We start from the raw sequence: 26534 nt of genomic DNA on the forward strand, positions 1-26534 counted from the left end.
CCCGCGGATCGGGTTCCCGCGTTTCGGTCGGGCGCGCTCGGGCTGGACTGGATTTGACCGCTGGCCGGCCGGTGCACCGGAGGGCAGAGACGCAGGCAGCTGGGGCGCGTGACCTGGTGCGGGCGGTAGACATAGCAACGTGCCGAGGAAAGGTCGGCATGCCGCGAATCGACCCTGCAGCTCGGCGCGGAGTCTCGCAGACGGCCCCAAATCAGCTAACAACACATGTTCCCTTGCGTTGTTCGCAAGAGTCTGGCATGGCACAATTCGTATTTGTGCGCAGAGGTCTGTTTTGTGCTTTCTTTTCCAGTGAGAAAAGTTGCTTTTCTTGTGCATATCCCGTGCATGAACAAACTGGGAGAACAATACTTGTGCTTCGTGGGATTTCAAGCATAGGTACATGTATTTTAGAGCTACTGCTGATGTTTTCGGATACAACCTTCGCTTCAGTCATGACTGTCGGCGCCATGTCTCATCCTGTTTTGTTCTGGCAGTTTCTTTAGTTACCATTATTTAAATTTTCGGGCTAGTGACTGAAGAGGCGACGGCAGATGCATACGTTTTCACACATTCAGCCTACTCACCGACGCAGGGCGCACGGAAGGCAACTACTCTTCCCAGCCACGAATACAGGTTTTGTGCCGAAGCTTAGTAAGCGTGTTTGTGACAAATGACCTCTCACTGGTCAGCGATTTTCGCCGAGTCTAAAGGGGCTTCAGTTATGAAGTGAAACGTCTTCCCAAGCGATGAGTCTCCCCGGTGTAAGTTCACGCGATGTAATAAACCAGTGGCGCAACAAATGCACGGCGGGTAATGGCCTGAGAAAAGATCAGAGGATTCGGCGATTTTTTACAACTTGGGCATGGTTTGCGGACCGCGCGTTACGAGCCGTGCCTGCAAGCACTGCGCCAGTGCAGCGATCGTCCGCCGCTCCTGCCAGCCGGCGGCCGGAGGCTGCCGCAACCTGGGTGACATCACCGCCGTGGCGCCAGTCACGGCGACTCGTGACGCTGTAAAGCTTCACGAGAGCAGAGAGAGCGGCTCGTGACAGGTGGGCAGGCCGGGCCACTCTGCACATCTCAGCCAGGCTGCCAGAAGCTGCACTTCTTCTGGACGACGTGGCTGTGACTGACAGCATGTAGGTGTCGCCCCCGGCGGCGATAACGGCGTGGGATATGGCCACAGCCGGATCCAGGACTTTTGCACCGGCTGGCGCGGCCCCAATTATTACACGGCGTCGCCCAAGCTGCGGTCATACTGACAACTTCCTGCATGCGTGTCGGTCGTGTTATTCAAAGGACGGTGCGCGCTTCTGTGCCCTTTGAACGCGTTGCTGTCTGTAGCGGCCTCTCGTGCGGCAGCCGAGCGTCTCCCACGGGTGGCAGAATCGCTGTTGCTCACAGCAAGCTCGCGGGGTGGACGCCGGATAGGTAGGGTCGGCTATTGTCGCGCCTCTCCGGCTTGGAGAAACCACTGCTCTGTAACAGCCCATTCCGCGGTATTTTTACCGGCGTGGACTGGTTTCTTTCTGCGCTCACAATGAGACAATCGACCACAGGTCCTGTTTTCCCCATCACTCGGAGTGACGCGCCTAATCCGCCCCTTTTAGCCGGCGCCGCGGACAGAAAACCCGTCGGCACGATCACCCCCCCCCCGCCCGGATGTCCGGGGGCATTCCTCCCTCTCCCGCCTAACGCCCCCACTCCCGCCCCCGCTCCCACCCCTCCCGCCCCGACCCGCCCGCGGCCACGGGCGACCATGAATAATTCGAGCGCGCCATGTAAACGAGCGTGCCGACCTAATACGGCGGCGGCGCAGACGGCGTCGGGGAGCCGCGGTGATCGGCCGCGCCGGCTCCGTCGGCCGCGTCGGCTTCGACTCAGCGCCTGCGCACGCGTCGCTCGACCGAATATAGAGTTGTGATACTGGAGCCGGCGGCCGGCTGCGTGCAGGGCGGTCGGAGCGGCGCAGACGCGCGCGGTGGGCCGCGAGCAGCACGTGGGGCGCGCCGCCTCGGGTGCACGGCCGGCGAGTGGTGCTGCAGTGCGGCGAGAGGACTGGTGGGGCGCGGCTGTGGGGACTGCTACAGCAGGACGTGTCGGTGTGGGGACAGAGGAGAGATGGCCTGACTGGTGTGCACCGCGGCAGCAAGACGTACCCGAAGGATGACCGCGCTGGCCTGCGCTACATAGGTGAGTGGGGTGCGCAGTGGGTCTGGGGGACACATGCAGCCAGAAGTGTCGATGAAAGGCTGTGAGAGACTAGCACAGGTCATGTCCGTTTGCAACAAATTAAAGGCACTCAATAGTTTCGTGTTTTTGTTAGAATGCTGCACTGCAGACGCACTGCAAAGCAAATAGTGAGACGGTTCAGAAGGAAAAATACCACAAGAGGATTTGGGGAGTTTCACAAATTAATGTCGCGTCGCTATGCTCGATTGAAAGGAAGACTTTCTCATCATCAAGGAGGAGATTGGTTCAACCGAAGGCTATTTTAAGGCTGATGTGTAGACGTCCGAGAATCTCCCGAGAATTTAAGAGCATCTTTATTTTTGCCATTCATTGGATCCCGATGTAATTCGTCTGCAGAATCGGCTTTCGTGCTCGGAGAACTGAGGGCTAGTATGCCTTATCGCAACTGGTTGTATGTCAAAACTTCGTGCTCAACTGTTTGCCCTCGACGTCGACTGAACTCACTTTTCTCCCCTCTCTTTCCCTCACCCATTTCTTTCTCACCTGACCGTAACTGGTTATTTGTCAAAAATTTGGGCTAAATTTTGCCGTAGACGTATCTCGAAGGAAATAGCGAAAGGATGACAAGAATGAAAGTTATTACGAGGGAATCAAGAAAAGTTTCTACAACCATCTTTTTAGTAACTGTGCAATTCAAAAATGTTAACCGCTTGTCCCATACGCTTAAATGGTGTTGGAATTTCAGAATGGTCGATACTCCCGAATAAGTCAGCATTGATTTGCATAGTGCGCCTTTCCATGTTTATGAGTGCAATCCGTCTCACCATTCGCGTCTCCCATGTGTTACGCTGCAGAACTTTCCCTTTGCCGCACGGTCTGCATATGTGCGTGCGTCACCTTAGCCATCAGGTAGTGCTTAACTGCGCGTCTTCTCCAGCCGGCCCATCTGGTTGTCGGCCAGTGATGCTCCCACCACTTATAAGGCGCATGATACTGCCGGGTAGGTATAACGGTCGATCAGTCGGTCAAATTTCATCAACGCATGCCCCGCCGCACAGGTGATGTATGTCAAAGCATGAGCCCATAGAACTCAAACAATCAGGACCAATCCATGCATTCCGTGAACTGCAACTCGACGACGATGGGTGGCAGCTAGTTGTTCAAAGGGAAAAACTATAGTGTACCATGTACCATGTTAAGTCAAGCCTACGACCAAACGCTCGAACCTAAAGAGAGGTGAATTGCTTTTTTCCGATTCACCAAAGACACGAGGATAAAATTTAAACGAAACGAATATGTTTCCGGGATACACTTGGGATACACGGGATACATTGCCTATACACCGGGATTCAAGAACAGCTTGATCGCTTATTGGCTACTTTTTGGCTACCGTTGCATATATGTACACCAATAGCTGTGCCCTCTAGACTGTCCACTATCCACTTGCGACTGCTCCTGATGACCGGGGGCAGCCAACCCTTTGTCCGATTGCCCCTCTAGACTGTCCACTATCCACTTGCAGCTGCTCCTGATGTCCGGGGGCAGCCGACCCTTTGTCCGATTGTGGTGGGAAATACCAGACTCGTGCTAGCACCTTTGATCTCAGCTCGTGATTGTGACATCAAGAGGCCATTCAAAATGTTCCAGTTGCTCGCTTTCAGATTGGTGATAAATGCTACTAATCTGGGTGCGGTGCACGCATTGTAAGTTCAACGGCGGCCGTAAAACCGATTCAGGAATCTCAAATGACATTCAGCTAAACGTTTGGCATCGGTCAGCTCAGTTTTTGAGATCATCTAGTGCCGTCCATAGCATCCGTCATGGATAGCCTGCAGTCCGCATAACCAATGAGAGAATCTATGAACATGGTCAAGGATGCATTGGATAACGATTTGTTGGGCAGACATCATGAAATAGAGCAAAGTTCAGGGAAAAGGCTCCTTTTAATTACCATCGATGAAGTTGGCACACAAAGAAGCCCTCCAATCTAGTCGGCCCATTCAATGCGAAAACTCGAACTACGCTCAGCGCAGCGCCACTCAGCCGTGCCGGTCCACGGCTGCACTGACGGGCCATCCCTGCCACGTTCCAGTGGGCGCGCGTCCCGTGCATTAGACAGCGATCAATCGCCTCGACGGTGTCCTTGGAGCCTGTAACCAGCCCGCTGAGCGTCTTGTGTGGGATGCCATGCGTTGGGCGGGGCAGCATGCAGAGTGGCTCGGTCGGCGGCTCCCAATGGTCGTGGGAGGATCCTGCGCGACACGGCGAGGCCTCCCGAGCCCGCTCAATACTCGGGCCACCTCCGCAGCGGGTGCGACGGTCAGTTGACTCATGCTACTTGCGGACTCGCGGCCCTGACGGGCGGCGCGTTCTGACGGCATGGGCACGTGCGTGAGTCGCCCGGTCTGAGATGCAGACTTCCACGCGCGCATCAGAGACCCTTTCTGCGTGCGACGAGAGTGACGCCCCCACGGTGGCTGTGATGTCGTTCCATGTCTCTCAAGGGAGCGTGAACGGCGCGATGGCATCTGCGGCACAGCTGCGACACAGGCCACTGTGGGGTCAGCTCGTTGGTTGCGGCGTGGCGCTGTCAACACGTGACAGGAGAGGGCGGTGACGCCGTAGCACGTGACCAGGTTAGCTCCGAAAACGAGCAAAAGCACGCCCCCGCAACCGCAAGGACAGTGGAACGCAACAGGCCGTTGCATGACACAAGATGCGCCTGGCAGAAAAACGTGCTGACAGCCAGTGGACGGGTTGAGCGTATTTGGGGAGTATGACCATGCAGAGGCAAGCCGTGTTCGCGGCCGATGCCTGTCACGATACAGATCAGCGCTGAAGGATTTATACAGGCACCGTCCAAAAGCGTCGTCCATAGAGCACAGAGCCAGTGGCAACATCCGTAAAAACACGCCCTTCCGTGTGCAAGCCGACAAAGCTTGTTGATTCCGCCAAACTTGTTAATCGGGCATTCCTGGAAGGCGGCCATGCCGGCTGCAGTTGGGGCCAGGCGCCGCCTGCTGTCTTGTGCGGAGTTAGGGCTCAGTGCGCAGAGACGTCAGCTGTGGTTAGAGGACAGCCTCGGCACGGCATGGGCAATGGGGACGCTGTCTGCCCCACTGACACTCGGTCGGGAAGAGGAAGCGCTGTCTGTCCCACCGACGCTCTGTCGGGGAGAGGGGACGCTGTCTGTCCCGCCGACGTTCTGTCGGGGAGAAGGGACGCTGTCTGTCCCACCGACGCTCTGTCGGGGAAAGGGGAAGCCGTCTGTCCCACGCACGCTCTGTTGGGGAGAGGGGACGCTGTCTGTCCCACGGCCGTTCCGTTGGGGAAAGCGGACGCTGTCTGTCCCACTGACGCTCTATCGGTGGGGGGGGGGGGGGGGGGGCTGTCTGTCCCACCGACGCTCTGCCGGGGAGAGGGGATGTTGTCTGTCCCACACACGCTCTGTCAGAGGGAGGTGACGCTGTCTGTCCCGCGGGCGCTCTGTTGGGAAGGGGGAACGAAACCGTTGCTAGACATTGCTAGAAACGGTGAGAATTATTCTCAGGCTCAGAGGCGAGGGACGTTTTGACGGCAGTACCGATGCACACTTAAGTCTGAGTCTTAAGTGTCAGTGTGTCAGTGCCAGTCTGACAATCAGTAAAAGTCAGCGACAAATGTCAGTCACTGACAAATCGTGGGTAGAACACGTCACTAAGAAAGAGAAGATTGAGGAGGAACTAACCAAACAAAAAGCTACCGAAGAGCTGAGCGGCAAGTGCTGAAGAAAACCGTACATTGGACTAAAACGGACAGTTCATGACCTGCATATACTCATGGTGAGTTCGAAAGTGGGTCATCATTTGTGTCAATGCCCACGACAGTTACTGGACTATTACGGTCATAGCGTGAGTAATACTGCCTTTTTCAACGACAGGGCACCGGAAACCAAGTTACTTGGCTTGACAAGCGTCACGCGAGGCTCGATTCTTGCGGAACCACTGCTGAATATCGAGCACATCTACACTTGCTGACCAAACAAAACCATGTGCTATGCTGTTCATGTGGTGTCAGATCCCCGTTTCTGGGCTGTCTTCTTAGCGGGGGTTCGTGGCGAACCGAACACGCGTGAGCCATAATTTTTTCAGGGGGGGTGGGGGCGGAGCTCGGTGAATAGCAAGTATGAGTCACGCCGATCTTTAACTTTGGTCGGGAGTCCTGTTTTGGGGCTTGGAAAGGGCGGGACCGCCCCCCCCCCCCCCCCCCCACCACACACACTCTCCCCCTTTGGCCGCAACCGTGATGTCAGCTACGCATTATGCACTGAGAATGGGATGTCTCATGTTCCGTGATCGAGCAATATATGAATAATTGGGCAGAGCTGCCCGTGATGCATATCCCGTCCGTCACATACAAATGATGAAACTGTCATATGCAACGGCACTCCATTACACGGTGAATATCTTACATGCGGCCCGACTCATGGGTCGGTGATAGCATCTGTGAGCTTGTCATGCTTTGTCCTTTCACTGCAATAATGCAGCTGGAAATCCCATGTCGTATCCACTGATAGCAGGAAGAATATCGGCGGCTGCCCCGGACTGCCCGCCAGCTGGCGGAGAAAGGCTCCAGCGGTTCGTGCTGCGGCTCCGCTGCTACTGCCGCCGCTGGCACCTCTGCTGGGGCTGCTGCTGGGGCTGCTGTTGCCTCCGCAGCTGGTGCCGCTACTGCTGTCACTGTCGGACTTAGGCGAGTGCCGTCTTTCGTTTAGATGCTCCTCGTGCGCGCGCTCGAATTGCCTCTTTTACAGCTGCCGTGGAGACGAAAATAATTTGGCCCGAATTAAAAACAATAATCAGTCCATAAATGGGAACCAAAGCTAAGAAAACATTTCTGAGAGGCCAACGTTCTAGGATTCAATCGACTGAGAGGCGCATTTTCTGTTTCAAGTCGATTTTCCGATGTAGGGAATCACTTTCCTCTCGTAATGTTCAATTTCGACACCCTGCCACCATCCGCTGTCAGCGACGCCGCCTGCCGTCTGTAATATCACCATCAGCACCACTGCCACGGTCGCTCCTGCTGTCTCGCTGTGGTTTCGCGTCAAGCGTGGCGGTGCCCGCCCGTCACCTCTCATTTGAGGACTCGCTCCAGGTAACCCCACCCCAGCCCGCCTCCTGCGACATAGAGCGGCCGCCTCGAGCCCCTCGCGCGCAGGGTGCACCCCGCGGCGTAACGAACGGCAAGTTTAGACCTTATCAGATGAGGCCGCCGGCGGCAGCCCGGTCGGTCACGTGACTCCTGCCGGGGGAGGGGCCGTCCGCTGTCCAGTGCGACAGACACAGCATGGCCACGCGACTGTCGCCCAGCGGCGGTCGTTCTTTGGTGGCCAGCCTCCGGTTGTCCGCCGACTGTCAGTCGACGAAGCCTCCGGTTGTCCGCCGACTGTCACTCGACGAAGCCTCCGGTTGTCCGCCGACTGTCAGTCGACGAAGCCTCCGGTTGTCCGCCGACTGTCCGCCGACTGTCACTCGACGAAGCCTCCGGTTTGTCCGCCGACTGTCACTCGACGAAGCCTCCGGTTTGTCCCGCCGACTGTCACTCGACGAAGCCTCCGGTTGTCCGCCGACTGTCACTCGACGAAGCCTCCGGTTGTCCGCCGACTGTCACTCGACGAAGCCTCCGGTTGTCCGCCGACTGTCACTCGACGAAGCCTCCGGTTGTCCGCCGACTGTCACTCGACGAAGCCTCCGGTTGTCCGCCGACTGTCACTCGACGAAGCCTCCGGTTGTCCGCCGACTGTCACTCGACGAAGCCTCCGGTTGTCCGCCGACTGTCACTCGACGAAGCCTCCGGCTGTCCGCCGACTGTCAATCGACTGTCCGCCGACTGTCAGTCGACCAAGTTTGAAATCCTTGGTAATGCTTTTGTTATGTCTGTGAATATTCCACCATTGCCTGGCCCTCACCTTATGTGCAACAGAAGCGTGGCATAACCGAACATACCACTGTACAAACGTGCCCATATAGGTTAAGGCTCTATGACCTTTAGGCCGATTGCTGGCTCATCGAATAGCCAAGATTAACTGCCACTAAGATGCCTTTCACTTCGCTCCTGATCTTTTGAGTTGGGTGTAGGTCACAAATGGGGCTTCTTTCATGGGACCTCTCAACTTGTTGAAACCGCCGGAACATAGGGATGCGGCCGGTTTTTTTGGTGGTGTGGGAGATAGACTTGAGGCGCGCGCTGGTTTCGTTACATGACTTTTCTGAATGCTTGTCAGCGCTAAGCGGATTACCGGCTGAGAACTTAGCTCGTAGATGACCTGAAAGCAGAAGACACCACAACTATTTGTAGGTCAGATATCCTTGAACGTAAGAGTGCTGGCAGTCCGACCGAACATTTCGGTAGCAGCGACGGGGCATCCCGAGCATTCAGTGCTGAAATTCCTCGAGCTGCTTCAGCCGCGCGCCCCGAAAAGCGCCCGCCGCCTACATTACCGTTGTTCATGCATGGTGTAGATGTGGTCCGTCGCGTCCCAAAACAGGCGGCGGTGTTGCAGCGCTGATCTGTAGGGCGGGGGATGCTCCCGGATGTCTGCACTGGCCGCGGCGACAGTGACCGCCCCAGCCGCTGGCGCGCTGCGCGCCGGGCTCCAGAGATGGCGCCGGCCTGCGCCGAATTAGTCCCGATTGGTAATCAGATGCCGACCGATCCGCCCCATATGGTGCTGGAGACGCGCGCGCTCGCGGCAGAACGGGTCCAGACCGCTGGCCGTGCGATGGCTCGTTCAGGGAACTCTCGACGGTGGGGAGGGGCCTCGTAAGCCTGTTGAAAACCGTGCACGAACGCTTGAGCTCTGCAGGGTCGTTGACCAGCTTACCAGCTCTTTTGTTGACGATCTGTGCCATTTACATAACTAAAATGTAAACGCGACGTGATTGTAAGTGCGAGATGCCCCACGAGGACGTAGGGAACCCCCGCTGGGCGTCGGCTCTGGCTCAGAGAGAAGGTTCAGAAGCCCACGCGGTCGTCCGCCTTGGCTCAGCGAGAAGGCTCAGAAGCCCACGCTGGCGTCGGCTCTGGCTCAGATAGAAGGCTCAGAAGTCCACGCGCTTTGCGTCGTAGAGGCGTGTTCCACCTGGATGTGCGTTGGGAAACGGGGCACATCCGTCAGCTGTCGCCGCGATAAGGAGTCGGATATGTCTAACGCCTGTGCACGAGACAGCGGACACCTTGGCCCGTTCGCAAGGCGTCTGACAGAGACAGCCGACCTCCACGGCCGGCGCCGGACCCGAATACCGGGCGACCAGCGCTGTCGACAGCGCACGGGCCAGCTGGCGGCCTCGGGCCCGTGGTCTCACCAGTCAGCAGTCCCCACGGCGCATGTCAACACGGGCGACAGGAGGTGCGATCATTCACAGGAGATGTGGTCGCCTGTAAGGGAACCATATCGTTATGGATGGAGAAAAGTTGTTGATTTCAGGGAAGGAGCTGCAGCCTCTGTGCTAGGGTAGTCGTGACTGCTCGCGTCTTGCCAACCGGAGGAGCCGATGACATCACCGACTCACCGCTGCCAGTCTTCACGTCCCCATGTGACGTCACCGCTCCTCATGGCTGCGACGACGCCGGGTCCGCGGCTGAACATGATCTCTGCCACGCCGCGGCTGTCCGCTCAGACCGCGCCTGGCTCGCGGGCGGGGTCGATCCCTTACACGTGTGTGTATGTTTGGCCTTGAGGCGTCTGGCCAGTGAGCCCGGAGCTCGGCCGATCCCTGCCGCGACCCGACGTGCACCGCCGCGCCCGCCGTATTTACAACGCCTGCGCGTCATTGCTCAGCAGTTCGCGATTACGTCGGGCAGGCACGCGAAACGCCACGCGTTTAATGGGACCTCCATCTGTCGCGGCGGGGAGCGTGCCCAGTCCTGAGACGCGGGGCACAAAGGCCAGCTGACCGGTAGAGACATCACGCCGTCATCACCGATTGCGACGATCTTGGCGTGCCCGGAATCCAGCGATTGCCGGAAGCGATGCTCAGTTTGGAGTCCGAGCCATTTTTTATGAGGACATAAAGCCGGCTTTGGCGTGGCCGGTCGCGGGGCGGGTATGACAGGCACGCCGCTGGCCAACAACCACTGCGGTCTCCTGGGCGCCCGCTGCGCCCCGGTACTGTGCCGCAACGGGGAGAGAGAGAGAGAGAGAGAGGAGAGAGAGAGAGAGAGAGAGAGATGAGAGGAGGAGATGATGAGATGAGAGAGGAGAGAAGGAACGAGAGAGAGGAGAGAGACGGAGTGGAGAGAGAGAGAGAGAGAGATAGAGTCTGGAGATGAGAGAAGGAGAGACGAGAGAGAGAGAGAGAGAGAGAGAAGAGGAGGAGAGAGAGAGAGAGAGAGAGGAGACGAGAGAGAGAGAGGATAGAGAGAGAGAGAGAGGGAGGCCATTTAGAGCACGTCCTGGCGAAAACAGAGGGGCGAGGTGGGCCGAGCGGTCGCCGCCCATGGGCTGGGCATCGCGTTGTCCGCCGACAAGTGTCCGGTTATCTATGGCGGCTGCCCGGCCCGACGCCACACTTACAAGAAACCGTACTCGGCGTCTGCGGGTCAATTACTGTAGCTGGCCGCTCATCTACATAGAGAGCCGTCAGCGCCCGGCGGCGAGCGGGGCAGCCAGCGCCGTGGCACTCCACCCCGGTAACGACGCCGCGCCGGGGCGAGAGGGAAGGGGGGGGGGGAGGGGGGTGCGGCCAACCGCCTGTCCTCTTCAGCGGAGGCCAGTGGCGAGGGCGGACATGACAGCCGCCGGCCGAGGATAGCTTCGTCGCGTCCGGGTCTTGGAGGCGGGAAGGCCGGGGGGGGGGGGGGGGGGGGGGGAGAAATGCGACGTCGTAGGTTAGATCCTGGTGTAGTGGACAGAACGAACGTCTGCGGCTCGACCCTGATAATAAAGAAACTTTCGCCGTGTTAGTTTCGGGGACCGAGTTTACAGGAAGCTTACATGTAACATCTAGCGTACCTTCCCTGTGAACCCCTGCCGACCGTGGCCAGTGTACAATCAGCCTTACACCGTTTAGAGTTGTCTGTTGTTGTTGCCCTCATTACCGGATGTCTGTTCCCATGATAGGTCCGCCGTCCACAGATTGGATTGTTAACTCGTCGATGTGATGGTCTGCGTGCACGATTATCAGCTTCTCCAGCTTTCCATGTGTCTGCTCATCGAACCAAGATGCGTCACGGGGTATCTTACTGCCTGTCCGTCTGCTCGCGTTTCCGCCCGCTTGCCTTCGCGTGCGTCTCTCCACATGCTCTTCTAATCACATTCCGTCCCCCTTCACCGGCCGGGCTGTCCGCTGGCCAGTGAGGCCGCCTATCCGCCTCTGGAGACGTACGTCTGCCCATCTGTCCACCCGACTGTCCATCTACACGACCGCCAGTCGACCCGTTCGACCCCCCCCCCCCCCCCCCCCGTCCGACTGTCGTGACAGACGCCCGTTTCGCCCAGCCCGACGTGCTTCGCCGTCGGCGACCGCCGCCAGCGTTAGTGGGAGTCGCCTGACGGCCATGTTTGACACCACGAGATAGGCAGCCGGCCGGCGCGCGACTCATGACCCCGGACCGAGTGTCCGCACGCTTTCCTCGATCCACCGTGTGTGGTGGATCGAGTTTCCTCAAACCGCTGTGCACTGCAGCGACGCCCCATCCCGACCGACGGCGGCCGCACAAGCCGACGCCGCTCGGTGCGGTCAGGCGAACTTTTCTCGGCATGCAAATGGCGCCGGCGCGCGCGGGGCGGAGTCACGAGCGTCTCCGTGTGGGGAGACGCCGCTCCGGCCGCCTCCCGTTTTGGGAGGTATGCAACACTGCACAGGCGGAGGCGCGCGCCGCGATCGGCACGGCTGCCCCCTGTGACGGGTCGTGTGCCGGATATGGCGGCGGCTCGGCGGTGTGACCTGCTCGTTTGCGGCACGAGCAGGCGTCGCCGGGTCGCGGGGGACGCGAACTCACGGTCCGCCCTCTCCTTTTCAGGAACTATGCAAGATTGCGATGGCGACGGTGACATGACTATCAAGAGCACACACGCTGACATGGCTCCGCTGGGCTTGCGGTTTCCGCTCGACTTTGACCTGAGTTTGGGTCAGATGACGCAGGACGAGACGGAACTCAATTCGAGGTGAGCGCTCTTCGTCCACTTGTTTCAACAGACCGGTATCTAACATCGGTGACAGAATAAAATTGAAACAACGAGCTCAGATATTCCATCAGTAGGCATCTATGGCCACCGCCCATTCCCTAAATGGGATCGGGTTACCGAGCGCGGTTGAATGCCACCTTGGATATGCATCGGCTGGGTTCAACCGAGTGTCCTGGACGGTGGCTGGCGCGTTGCCATAAACACTGATCGGCACTTCCATACTCCGACTGCGGGCTTCATCGACCTGTCAAGGAGTGACACAAGCACGACAATTCTCAATGAAAACCGCACGCCACAGAACTGAATAACGCACCACATGAATAGGTGGACTTGTTGGCTGATGACAGACTCGCATAAAGCGTGGTCGAGATTGGTCCACCTTTGCCAAGTCATTGACCGAGGTTTTGCCGTGGGCTTTCGTCTCGGCGGCTGCCGTGGCCACTCCAGTGATGGCTGCTCTTGGTTCAGCGTCGGCATCTCATGCGTTGTGGCCGGAAGCTATTAGTGACCGCCTTCAGAAGCCACCCGGGCGTCAGCAACTCTGGCATGACGAGAAACATGGAGCGCCGATTTTACGCCAGCTCAGTGGCTTGTCACGAGACATTCCAAGCATAGCGCCTGCGCAGGACATTTTGTCCACCGTAATGCGGCGTAATCATAATGAGCAGCTTGACTTGACTGAGGAAATTTCCTGTGAATGAATGGTGCTCGTTGCTAGAATCCATGGATATCAGGCATTTCAAGTGTGGTTTACTTTTTAAACTGTTAAGTTGTTTCGGTTAATGTTAGTATTTTGTTTGCTGGATGTACAGATAAACAATATGTTTCGGTTAAAGTTAATAATTTGTTTGCTGAATGGACAGATAAACAACACCCGCATCATGAGACATGAGCGACCACGAAAGGGACATGCTGCGTGGTGATTTGGCTAATAGGCCGCACTGATACCCAGATCAACGACTTTCTGTGAAAGTGTTCGTAATTTTGCGGTCATCGCCGTTTATGTTTTATTTTATGACATGCCTTGTGGCCTTTGACCTTTTTATGACCTTCAACCTTCTTTATGACCTTTGACCTCCCTTATGACCTTCCCGGAGTCCACCACAAGCCTTCTGTACCTTTACCTGCGAGTTGGCTGTATCTGCACCTGTTAAATCGCCGTCATGCAACATCCACATCAGTCTGTGCACCGCAGCTTGCAGACCCAGGTATCTGTGTGTGGGCTGGCTGTGTCGCCTTAGCTAGAGTCGCCAGTAGCGAAGAGCCGAATACGGTGTTTAACGTTCTCACAATTGAATGGATCGGAAAAGCTAGCCGATCACAAATCAGATGTTTCGGTTTTCATTGTTCTAGCTCGAGTTTGCAAGGAATGTTGGTGTTTGTCATGCGACAATGATTTCAAAGGTTGATTTAAAGATATTATGGGGTTTGCCGGTTTAAGCGGATCAGTTAGACGGTTAAGGAGCCTAGGAATATAGTTATGAGTGCGACCGCCGCTTGTTAAATGTATTAATCCGGCTTATTGCCTGCAACCATAGGATTACGAGGGCTCCCCAATCTGTACAAGTATTCCAAGCGCGATCTGCCTCTGAATTTTGATGTTCTTGCCTGAGCTCGGTTGCCTTTGTACCGTACTGCGCGGGTGCGGGCCACCAGGCACCGGAAGACGGCAGCGGCTCAGACAGCAGCGGCGGAAAATGTGCTATGGTAGGTGAGACAGTGGCCAGACCTGCTTACATTTCAATTAACCAAACCAATGCTGACAATCACCACTGAAAGGTATCTCTTATAGTGAACCATTTTTCAATGGCGAAAAATACATGTGGCACAACTGTGTTTCACTGGGAGACGTGTTAGTAGCCCTATGTCCACCATACCGAAACAAACATACCGATAGCTATATAGATATACACTGTGATTTCGTGGCCATCACTGATATGCTGATGATGGTTGATATCTCGATGAACTGACAATAACGAAATATAGCTATGTAGGTAGTGTTGAAAACGATGTTGGTTATCACTAGCGTAAAGCTACTAATACATGTCTAAATGTATGTAATAATGGCCAGCAACACAAATCACCACACCCAAAGCAGTCGTGTTTGACAGCAAAGAAGGTGGTGCAGCAGCACCGGCAGCTGCGCTTGTCTAGCTCCTACGTGTTCACTGCTCGTGATTCTGAGCGCTACATTCCCGCTGACTTTTTAACTATCCGGCTGCAGATTTTCTGCTTTCCCGGCGCTACACCCCGGCGCCCTTGTCAGAAATGGGCTGAACAGTAAGAAAGTGGTGACCGATGGAAACCGTACATTCCTCGGCGTCGCGCCGTTCCCACGGTCTCCCGACACAATGCGGTCAGTGGGGACGGGCACCGAGACCGCTTTCCACGGAGCCTTGGCTTAGCTCTAGAAATCGATGGCTCACGGGAGCGGCGAGCCGATCGGGCCTCTCTCCGCGCGCGCTGCGTGCTGAGAACCGGTCGCGCGCGGCGAACCTGTCCAGCTTCCGCCAGCGGCGGCCGGCAGCGGCGCTGAGGGCTGATTCACGCGCGGTTACTCACTCGCTGACCACCTGCCGGTCACCAGCGGGGTGGGCCTGGGGACGAGATCGGTGAGTCTGGGCCCTGGCACGTGACGCCGTGGCCTGGGAGGCTCGCTCGCTCGCTGTCCGTTCACGGTCTCGTCGCCTCCGGCCCTCCGGGACGTTCTCTGGTCCTCCGGGACGTCCTCCGATCCTCCGGGACGTCCTCCGGTCTTCCGGGACGTCCTCCGGTCCTCCGGGACGTCCTCCAGTCCTCCAGGACGTCCTCTGGCTTTCCGGGACGTTCTCCGATCCTCTGGGATGTCTTCCGGTCCTCCGGGACGTTCCCCGGTCCTCCGGGACGTCCTACGGTCCTCCGGGACGTCCGAACCGCGACTTTGCATCGCTCTGCAGGGCCCTTCCGTCGCTCGAGGATCCGTCTGCCAGTCAGCCCGGCACACACAGGAGCCGAAGGAGCACCAGCGACCATCGTGGTGACATCAGCTGAGGATTTGTCACGATCCTGGCAGTTCGAGAACGTGGCGGTTATTTTGTTGAAGTGTCGGGCTTCATGATGCATGCACTGCGGTAGCCTACCAGCATTGCTAATCCACCAACAAAATGCACGAGATGCGTCGAATTCTTGCTTCGAAATTCTGCATTTCAATAGCTAACAAATGCCAAGGCGGAAATATAACCACTATCTGTCACCTACGCTTGTATTTTATTCATCCACATGCCACGAAGACATTGCCGAATGTTTGGAAGCCTCACATGTACAGTCCGCTGACTCGGCATTGAAAAATACGCCTGCATTACAGAGGTGGCTGCCGCATCCATTGCTGTTCTTCCTGACAGCAGCCGCGTTCCGATCCGACCGCGGCGCGCGAGATCGTCGCACGTGCCACCGCCACGCGCAGTGTGTGCGGCCTCTTGCGCCACGGTCGTGCCGACAGCGTCGCGTCATTTGCGGACATCGCTGCTGTCACTAGCTGCAGGAGCCTGCGCCGCGCGCACCATTACCAACACGGACCGGGCGAGCGGCCGCCGCGCGGTGGAGCGAGGCTGCTCCGGGGGGTCCGCGCGCCTCTCTGCAGCCAGGGTGCAGGCCACTCGGCCGTGCTGACTCGCATCTCAGCTCCGGCGTGGACCCCAACGGGTCTCTGGGCGCGTGGGAACCTCGCGCCGACCCGGCGGCGCTGCAGCCGCCAGTCCAGCGCGGCCGCGCTGGGCCGCGCCGGGGCTGTGTGATCCGGCACTGATCTGCAGATCAGATCTGGCGTCCGCGGAGGTGCGCTGTTACCGGCCGGAGTTGCAGCTAATGAATACAGCTGCCGGCCGGTCGAACCCGACGCACTGTCGGAAACGTCGCACACTTTCGCCTCGGCCTCCGCTCCCTCCGCTGATGCTGCCAGCCGCCGACGTCCGCCTCCGCCTGCGCCGCCACCGCCTCCGCTGATCTTGCCGCTGCCTCCGCTGATGCTGCCGGCCGACGTCCGCCTCCGCCTGCGCCGCCGCCGCCTCCGCTGATGCTGCCGGTCGACACCTCCCCGGATCGGGCCGCCGCCGCCGCCGCCGCCGCCGCCGCCGCCGTCGGCGGCGGTGGCGGCGGTGCCCCGTCTCAGACCACTGCACAGCTCCGCTCTGCCGCGGCGCGTCTCTCCGTCGCGCTGCCGCTGACGCGCGCCCGCTGGCGACGGACCCATTACAGGCGAGCCGGCCGTCACGGCTCACGTGGCGGGCCGCCGCGCCGGCGCCGCTGGTCCAGCCGCCGGCCCGCGCACCCTGACACACCCCAGCTGCAGGTGATTTGCCGCGCTGGGTGCGGGCTCTGCAGGGACACGAGCAACCCCATCCACCGCTCCCGGCGCTTGTGAAATCGGCGATGCCAATGTGGTGCTGGTCGGCCTTGGTCCGCTCAGGTGCCTGGCTCCTTCTTGATAAGTGCTGTGGCTGCATGTTTGGAAATAGTTTCATTTGCATTGTTTCGGATACCTAACGTATTCCAGTCGGGATGGGAATCGATGCTGTGTCCGTGGCCTGCATTGCTAAGCATTTTACTGCCTGGGTAATCCGTTGGTCTAAAGCTTGCCGTCACGAGACTCGTCTACTACTCGCTGAATCGATCACTTCCGTATCTGCTTAAAGTCACATATGCTCACATTTCAACGGCCATGGTAATAGCTTGCTATATTGGTGACCATATAGCCCTTATGCGGGACAATAAGTCATCTAGCCCGGTGAAACTGACATATACAGGCTTTCGGAGACCAATGACTGCTAGACAGAAGTTGAAACTCATTCGCATTTCAGCGGTGATTCCGGCAACAACTGCGTTGGAGAAGGCTGATCGCTGGTGGCTCGTTTAAGATGCAACCAGGTGTCGGCCATTTATTGCTTGCTCTTCAAACCACGAAGCCCAGCCTGCGGTGCACGGTCCAAATCCTATGTTTAACGTCCAGGGCAGGCTCCCTTCAAGCCTGAGCCCAAGATCCGGACGCTGGCCGGCCGCCGTTGCCGGGTCAGGACGCCAGGTCACTTCAGCAGGATCAGTCGCAGGATCCCAGCCGCTCATCTCCGCTCCGTGCTCCTCGCCTCTTCCCGACCTCGAACCCGCTTGCTGCGGTCCCCGGTCCGACGTTCGAGTCGGTGCTCCGCTGGTGCCGCCGCCGCCTCTCGTGGCGCGGCCGGACCGCCGGGACGGACCCGGCCCGGCCGGCTCGGTCGCGATCCTCTTCAGGGTGTAATAACGGCCAGCCTTGGCCGCCGGCGCACGCTGCAACGCACCGCGCATTCCAGTGCTGTTTGCCGTTTCAATTACCGGGAAGCTATTTGGCGGCGGAGATTAGAGACTGTGTATTCTGAAGTCACGACGCAGTGAGGATTTGTTGACTTGCATAACGGTGCAGTGACTCGTTCGTAAACAGTACGGAACATGCTGCGCCTGGTAGACAAAGGCATATGCGGACATGTCACTGACGCAAATAGAGAAAGAAGCTTGCATTGTAGCCAATCTCTGTAGCCAATATCCCTGCTGACAATGCATGTGGTCTCACGTTTACGAGATGATGATGGTTATCGCATTTGAATGGCAAGTTGCGGCATGCCGTTTTTAAGCCTGTTGCGTCAGTAAGTGCCTCTCCAACACAGCATGCATCCCTACCGCGACAACGCACGATGAAGTCATGTGGTCTTACACATCGCTACATGCGGGATCAAACAAATTACGCCCCCCTCCCCTCCCCCATTGCACGTGCTGGCATCGCTTTAACCCGGTGTCATGCGTGACTGGCGAAAGACAGTGAGCTGGGCCGACGGGACCTCGGGCGCCGACCTCGGCTGACGACACACGCTGTTTCTCGTGATCGGCGTCCGGGAGAGGCCACGCCGCCTGTCCAGCAGTCACGAGCAGGCCGGCCCGGGCGCGCCGGCCGCCCCAGCCGCGCTGCCAGCCGCCCCTAATCGCCGCTGCACGAAAACAGCCGGCGCCTATCGGCGGCCATCAGAGCCTTTCTTTCCAGCGGCCGGCATTTGATATGTCCTTAAATGGCGGCTCAGGGCCACGGCGGCTGTTTACAATAAATCTATTTGGCAGTGTGGCCGGTGTACGCCCTGCGTTTACAAGCGGCGGTGGGCGGCGGCCGAGATTACGTCCGCCCACCGCTCACACCTCACCTCCGCCCGCTGCTCACGTACCTCCGGCCGGCGCTCACACCTCATCTCCGCCCCCTGCTCACGCCTCACCTCCGGTCGCTGCACCCCAGCTCGCTGCTCACAGCTTTCCTCTGTTAAATGACCACACCTCACCATCGCTGAATGCTCACGAACCGCACATCACACATCTGCCCCACATTGTCGGTCTGGAAGGGGTCGCCTGGCCACTCAGGTCATCATAGCTGACCTTGGGTCGTTCCCGACGCAGCCAGCGGCGCCGAGCGGCCCGACCGCGGTGGCCGGCCCATTACACGCGAGGTAACCACGAGTGGGCCTGCTTTGATAGGCGCGCCGATAGTGGGGGCGGGGGTCGCGTTAGCCTTTTATGGCGCCCGGACGGGCGCAACGCCTGCTCAGAGAGCGGGCGCACAGCGGGCGTGCATTAATTACCCAATTAGACAGGCAGATCGGCGCGCAGGCTGGCGATGGACGACCCGGCGGCGCCGTGTCCGCCCTGCTTCACTGCCCCGGCCGGCCGGCCGTCACGGCCGGCCGGCGGCCGCCACCACCACGGCGTACGCGGCGTCTTCCGGACGCGCGTGACGCATGGTGGCCTCGTGCCATGTCTCGCAGTGGGGATCTGTGGGTCGGGCGTGTTCTCCGGCTCAGTCACGACTTAGGGCCGGTGTTGCGGGTTACAGGTCATGCTATGAATCCTGATGTGTGTTACGCTTCCCAACCACGTTGTTGGCTTTCCAAGCCCTGGTCGCATCTTCGACCCGCCTCAAGCACTCATCCCGGGCCACTTCTCCACTTTGCACGTCACGCTCCCAACCCAATGTCAAGGAGGCCATCGATCCCACTTTTAATACCCAAGTCACGTCTCCATGTGCCGTCAGAGCAGCGCGCAGACGTGCCGTGACGGCCCTCGACGCTTCCGTCCGTCCACAGGAGGCGCTGACTACACAGCCCCGCCCGGGAGCCGCGGCGCCGCCCGCGCCGCCCGCCGAGCCGATTAATTGCCGCACCATATCTGCGGCACCCCATTCTCATCCGCGTGGCACGTGCATTCATTGTGATGCGGCTCCTGGCGCGAGCATCATCAGCTGACGGGTCGGGGGGGGGGGGGGGGGCGCTATGCTGCACGGCCAACTGACAACCGGTCGCCGCGAGCAGGCAGCCGGCGTCTACGCGGCCGCCAACGGCTCCGCGATCATATGCTGCGTTTCTCACCGCCCGGAGGCACAGCGCCGCTGCACAATACAGGGAGGAGTGCGCGGAGCCGGCGCGCTGTCGTGCCTATCCTCGCCAGCAGCCGGTGAGGACAGGAGGGCGATCGGCGCCGATAGCGGCCGTGTTTGTGTGGCCGCGGATTTGTCATGCCCGGCTCGGCCGCGAGCAGGTGTCGCATACCAGCCTAGTCTCGATAGCCGCCGAAGGTGCGGACCGGACGCAGCCGCCGCTGTACATGGCGCGTGACGTCAGCACAGCCGGCCGGCCGGCTCCAGGTCACGACACGGCTGCATCGGCGTTTGGTAGCGGCGGCGATAACAGCTGGAGAGCGCTGCAGGCAGCGAGCGCGCCAGACGCCGCGGCTGGAATGGTGGGCCGGCGGCATGACTTCGAAGCTGAACGCCAGAACACTGCGCCCAGCACGGAAATATCCGTCCATGTACTGTGACCAGCTCGATTTAGGGAGATCGAATTTATTTTGTCGCAGCAGGAAATACTGCAACTGTCTGTTCAAACCAGCTCCGGCTCAATTACACGAGACGACTTCCAGTTTGGTCTACTGGACGCACCATGAGGCGCAGTCTAACCCCGGATGCCGGCACGTGATAAGGCGCCATTCATCACGCTGGTTCAGAACTGCGGCCCGTCGGAGATGCATAGCATAGAACAGAATGGTCGACGCGTATCATGCCTGGGTTTACCATGAAAGGATGGGTGATCCAGTATCCTAGACTGTGGTAAATGACTGCTCATAGCGCATGACGAAGCAGCTGAGGGTGCCAGACGGCTGCAAGAGTAACCGCGGAAGATGACCACTCATCTGACCTCAGGCGACGGGTAATCGCCCGGGTGACCTCATCTCGCTCAACCGAGCGCCGCCGCCGCCTTGTTGCACCGGTGACCTCACCTCTCGTTAGCCATATCTGTCTCTATCACCCGCTCCACCCCGGCGGACCCCGCAGCGCACCGACTGGGAACAGGTTTGTCCGCGATCCTACATACGGCGCAGCAGTCACGACGTGTGGCCACCATGACCGCGACAAGTGTCCCAGCCCCATTTCCAGCCCCATTTCCAGCCCCATTTCCCCGTTGCCGTTTCTCGCCCAGCTGAGAAAAGTCATACAAAGTGCCTTTAAGTCGCCCGCCGGGCCTCATCCAGCTCGCTGCTGATCTCCCCGTCCTGCTCCGCTCGGGGCGGGCTTCAGAACCTGCCGCGCTCCATCGCTCCCCAGGCGGGTACGGCGCGCCATGAGCCCTCACCAGCTGCACCGATTCGGCCACAGACCCAACCAGTATGGCGGCGCGATTTTTCCGCGGCCAACTGCCATAAGCGGCGATAGGTGTGCCGCTGAGAATGCCCACTAATCCGGCCGGTATTCGGATGCGGCGATAAGCTGGGTAGCGCCGCCCGCTGACGCCGCCGCGCGTTAGGTGAGGTCGGAGGTCAGGCGAGGTCACTGCCTGCGGCCGTGGGGCATGGAGTACGTTGGTGGTTAGCCCGGATCCCTGTCAGTCTCGGCTTTTTAAAGTAATTGTCAAACTCAAAGAAAGGTTGCTAGTTGGACCCAACGTGTCATCTGTTACCATTTCTGGCCGAAAAGGTCTTCTGAGCCGTTAGACCAGACAAAGCAAAGCAAGCTTCCTCCTCTCACAAATAATCCTGTGCGAATCGTCGTGATGTCTAGCTGTACGGCCATTAAGTGAACACGACTGTCGTCCATTTTTGGTGCGCGTATGCCGATGTACGCGCCGATAGACATCTCAGCGTGTGCTGCAGCTGTCATCAGAAGCCACGCGAGACGAGCTGGCCGATGACAGCCGCAGAGAGAGCGTCGCCCGTCTCGCAGCAGCTGTCGCCGCTGCCGCCGTGCTCAGCTGCGTATGACGTCATTGAATGCCGCGCTCAGCTGTGTGTGACGTCATCAGATCTTGCCGGCAGACCACAGTGCACTCCACCGTGCATGCGGAAGAGTGTTGAAGGCAGGGGTCAGGAGTCAGGGCCGTGTACGCTAGAATGTCCACCATGCCGCCGCTCCTGGTCTGCGGACGGCTGTGTCTGCAGACAAAGTCGTGACAGGGGCGTTCGGTTGATGAATAACAATGCAATAAGTACACGCGTAGCCGCCGCCGCCCTCTACCCGCCGCTCGTACGCGCCTGGCCCACCGGTCGGCGTTCACCGCCTGTCGCGGCAGCCACCACCGGTGCCCGGAGAAGCACGGGTACACGTGCACCACGCGGCTTCCAGTCGGCAGACGGCGTCTGGTCACGAGATGGTCCGAGAAGCGGGTCGCCATGAGCGCCGCGGCGTCGGCTAGCCGCGCTCGGCGGCCGCGCCGGTGCGCCCCCGCAGCGCGATCCCCGGCGTGATGGCCACGCACGGACGCCCTCCGCCGTCTGTCGGGCTTCGTTGGGGCGGCCACGGGCGTCGGTTTTGGCGGCTATTATGCGATATCGCGGGCGGTGATGTCACAATTGATCGTCCCCTGGAGAGCTGTCTATGGCTAGGTCGTCTCGCGGCTCATTATCATAGCTAACTGATGGGATGATCATGCCGTGCCATGCAGTGTTTGTCCGCCCACGCCGCTCAGTCGAGCAGCGCGAGTGGAACGGCCGCTTTGGCATGCGCTTAAGGTGTCGTTCATTCGGTGTAATAGCTAGATCAGTCCGAAATACAATTCGTAGCACATTATTCATTGACAATCCATAAGCATACCCATCGCCGCTGACTTCTGCAGGTGGTCCTTACACGCAACGGTGTGTTGTAATTCAGTATATGCGAAGTGCTCATTTTGGCGACCTTTTAGGCTTGCACCGTGATAGTGGTCGCACTTTGTATATGAACCACAACTGATAAACACCCCAAAGTTAACACGCAATATAGATTTGTGGTTCTGTGTTTGACATCATACTGTTTCAAACGGTATGATCTCAGTCCCGGAACCACAAATCGCATGCGACCAAGAAACCCTTGCAGAAACACATGGAAACAAGATCGTTGTAGAGAATACTAAATCGAGTGCATCTCGATCTCCGTGAACCACCCCAAGCGGACATGACGCCATGAAGTCTGCGAAACTGCCTTAATCATGTCGTGTGAGTGACAGGCATAGCTGGGACGCCAGCCGACAACCTCCTGGCCCCTCGCTCGATCATGTGCCGCCAGGTCGGCAGCCAAGTTAGCCTTTTCCAGCGGCGCTGCATCGCATCACCGACTTCGCCGCCAATCTGCCGTCAGACAGGCATCCCAGTCGTGCACAGGCGCCGGCTCTATCCGAACGGCAATTGCCAAATACGGGCCAGACCATCTTGTCCGCCGTGACCTTCAGTTCGCTGTTTTGTGAAGTCGGCTAATCGGCTTTGCTTTGACAAACGACAGGCCGCATGCTCGGAATGTGTGCCGGCATGGCCGCTGTCACCGGGGACAGGCGAGGTCCGCCCATGGGCCCGTCCTGTCACAACACGGACCACCCATGGCACAGGAGGCCCGGCTCCCTGACCTGCCCCGGCGGCCGGTGGTAACAGCCAGCTGGTCACGGGCGCCGCGCTGTGGGATTATGGACAGCTACTGGGCTGCTCGCGCCGCACCAGCCCGAAGCTCCAGCCTGGTGAGATTCCCTCCACGCGAGGCAAAAGCCACGACGGCCTCTCCCAATCGTCTCAGTTGGCCACCTGGAGGGGAGCCCTTCCCGGGCGCCGAGTCAAGTATTGGGAGCCCTGCTCGGCGCCCAAACATCACGCTGACGGATCTGCTGCGGGTTGACGTTCCGTTGAACTGAGCGGATTAACACCATGCAGGGGTGTACGAGGTCCATTTGCGGAATAACAATCCGTCAGTTCGGATCAGGCACTGTTGCGGTGACGACGTCGAGTTTGGGATAGGACAAAAATACACGTGAACTAGTCGGCTGCAACCATAGCTTTTTTCGCCCGCAACCGTTATCATTCGCCCCCGAAATGGCGGCCCCCCGTCTCCAACGCAGGTATTTGCCGAAAACTGGATGCGTCGAGCGACCTTCTTTTTCATTTGCTGCACGTTTGTTTGTATGCATGTATTTACTTCGTGCCGCCATTTCGAGCAGCTTGTATTTTTGCACTGCTCGATACATGGGCAATCTGAAGATCTCAGGCCTTATTCAACAGCAAAACTGTCAGAGCTGCTCCGCTTGCTGTTCGAATGTCTACGGCGCTTCAGTCATTTAAAGTACGGCCGTATCTGTTAGTGCTGTTCAGCACCTGGTGTGCCTGCTGCAGTGTCGTGCCCAGCTCTCCCACAACACCCCTCTCTCCGGGCCTGCTCCCGATGTCATCGCGTTCCGCTGCGGCCCGGCGCCTGGCGCGCTGGCGCGGGGCGGCAGACGCGTGCGCGCCAGGCGCGCCCGTGTTGCGTGTTGTCGCTGTCGCCTTGCCAGGCGGCCGAGGATTGCCATCGCCGCCCACAGAGCCGCGACCTGGCGACGGCTCAGCATGGGCTTTGTTCGACGCCGATCGGACCGCGCTGGCGGCCCGGCGCTGTGGCGCAGCTCCGGAGCAATGAGACATTGTTTTGTGTTGTGTTGACGGAGAGCTGGAAATTGACAGATAAGATTCCAGCTAGTACCTCCCCACGTAGGTCGCTCGTACCTTCCTCACGTACCCCGCTCGTACCTCCCTCACGTACCCGCTCGTACCTGCCCCACGTCCCTCGCTCGTATCTCCCCCCACGTACCCGCTCGTATCTCCCCCACGTACCCGCTCGTATCTCCCCACACACCGGCTCGTACCTCCCTCACGTATCCCGCCTGCATTTTCCTCACGTGCCCGCTCGTACCTCACCCACATAACCCGTTCTTACCCCCTCACGTGCCCCGCCCGCATCTTCCTCACGTGCCCGCTCGTACCTCACTCACATACCTCGCTCGTACCTCCCTCACGTACCCTCCTCGTATCTCCCTCAAGTATCTGCTCGCACCCCTCTCACGTGCCCGCTCGTACCTCCCTCACGTGCCTGCTTGTACCTCCATCACGTACCCGCTTTTGCCTCACTCACGTACCCCACTCGTGGCTTCCCTACGTACCCTCTCGTATCTCTCCCACGTACCCGCTCGCCTCTCAGCCTGCTGCACTCTCATCTGCCCCGCTCGGCAGGTGCTGACGTCCGTCCGCGTTCCGTTCCAGCTCGTCCATGAAGGGCTACTCACAGAAGAACTACCACATCGGCGACGGCACGCTCTACAGCGTGATGATCCCGCACCAGACCAAGCAGGTGGCCAGGACGTACCGCGGATCGACGCCGGGCCGCGGCAGGGGCAGGTGAGCAGGCGCTCACCACTCGCATCCAAAGCCGCTGCTTACCTCCGTGCTTACGTCGGCCGCGCTGGCGGCTCTCAGTGGCGACATCCTGGTCTCGAACCAGTTCATTTGCTCTCAGTCAGATGAGCGCTTGCGGCTCACGCGTGCGATAGCTGATCGGCATCGGCATGTTGATAAAACACCGACATTTCGGACCGGATCAGCACCGCACACCATTTTCCGCTGGACTGGAAACGGGACGGTTTTCTCCGGAACGGTTTTCGGGACATGAAAGCCCGACTTTCAACAGGGTATGTCTGACATCTGACATATCAGGACATCTGACATATCAGGGCAACGTCCAGACATCGTCTAGTCATGACCCAGTTGCTCTCCATGCGACTTCGTCCGAAAGTTTAGGACTGCTCGGCCATAACGCCGCGGAATTCGACGTCAAATCATCACATCAGCCCGAGACGTGTCTAAACTCGGCGCGACGACCAGCACACCCCACTCCCTTCCCAGGCTTCAGCCGGGGTTAGGCCGCCAGCTCTCCGGGTCGAACGCCCGACTTCCGGCACTGCCATCGGGATCGCCGCGGGCTCGGCCCAGAATAGCCCCTTGCGACTCCTTTCCGGAGAGGACGGACTCCCGCCGCCTCCCTCGCGCGAGCGCTATTTCAGCGCACGCGCACGGCCCGACGGCGCGCTCCAAAAAGGGCGCGCCGATTGTCGGCGGCGCGAACGGGCGTGCCGATTGGTCGAGACGCCGGCGCGTTGGTCTGTGGCGCCGCGGACGTTCTCGCTGCGTGGAAATAGCCGTGTTGTGGAGCGCACGATGAGCGCGCTGGATCCCGCCACGTGGACGGAGACCACTGGGACGGGGGGGGGGGGGGGGGGGGATTCACTACGGGTCAGGAGCTTAGTGATATTCATGATGGTTTTTGTAAGTATTTCCTTTCCACGCAGCGCCATAGCAATATTTATCTACAATACAACATGTAATTTGTACATGATCAGCATACATTCTGGAAGTGCACGTGTCTTTAAACACATAAAACCTTTGCAGACATGATATTACGACCTGCAAATGGTGGCGGAGGGGCATGGGAACATACTAAAATGCCGGAGGCCGAGCCTATCTTTGAGGCTCATTTTTTTGGCATGCATAACCATAAGATGGACCATATCAAACTATAGCATCATTAACCATATGCATTGCCATGTTAAGCTTTAGCCGAAGGTGCAAGGAAAATGACCTCCTGGTCCCCCGGATCCTGCGCTTGTGGGGTTTGCCGGCTCCCCATGCTCAACCTCCCGGGACGCGGCTTGATCACCAGGGAGAAAGCTGATGTTCGGGGATCGTGATGTACAGTGGTGCGTCATTTGAACAAACAGGCGTTTTACGAATAGTGTTTACAACCTCCCGCAGCTTCCGGGTGGATCGCATTGCTGCACGAACTTCCTGTCGACGCAAAATCATCGCGAGGAAAA

General features: G+C 58.7%; 1 protein-coding gene across 1 annotated transcript in view; it reads left to right on the forward strand.

Moving 5' to 3' along the window:
• The first annotated feature begins 1836 nt into the window (after positions 1 to 1836).
• LOC119107681 (uncharacterized) overlaps positions 1837 to 26534 on the forward strand; it is a 30856-nt gene continuing 6158 nt past the window's right edge. Inside the window, exons 1-3 of the mRNA XM_037231212.1 lie at positions 1837 to 2192; positions 12198 to 12342; positions 24928 to 25062. Of these exons, the coding sequence (XP_037087107.1) occupies positions 12257 to 12342; positions 24928 to 25062 (221 nt within the window). The 5' untranslated portion in view covers positions 1837 to 2192; positions 12198 to 12256. The remainder of the gene's footprint in view (positions 2193 to 12197; positions 12343 to 24927; positions 25063 to 26534) is intronic.

This window comes from Pollicipes pollicipes, unplaced genomic scaffold (genome assembly GCF_011947565.3).
Source record: "Pollicipes pollicipes isolate AB1234 unplaced genomic scaffold, Ppol_2.1 Scaffold_6686;HRSCAF=7923_pilon_pilon_pilon, whole genome shotgun sequence".
NCBI classification, from domain to species: Eukaryota; Metazoa; Arthropoda; class Thecostraca; order Pollicipedomorpha; family Pollicipedidae; genus Pollicipes; species Pollicipes pollicipes.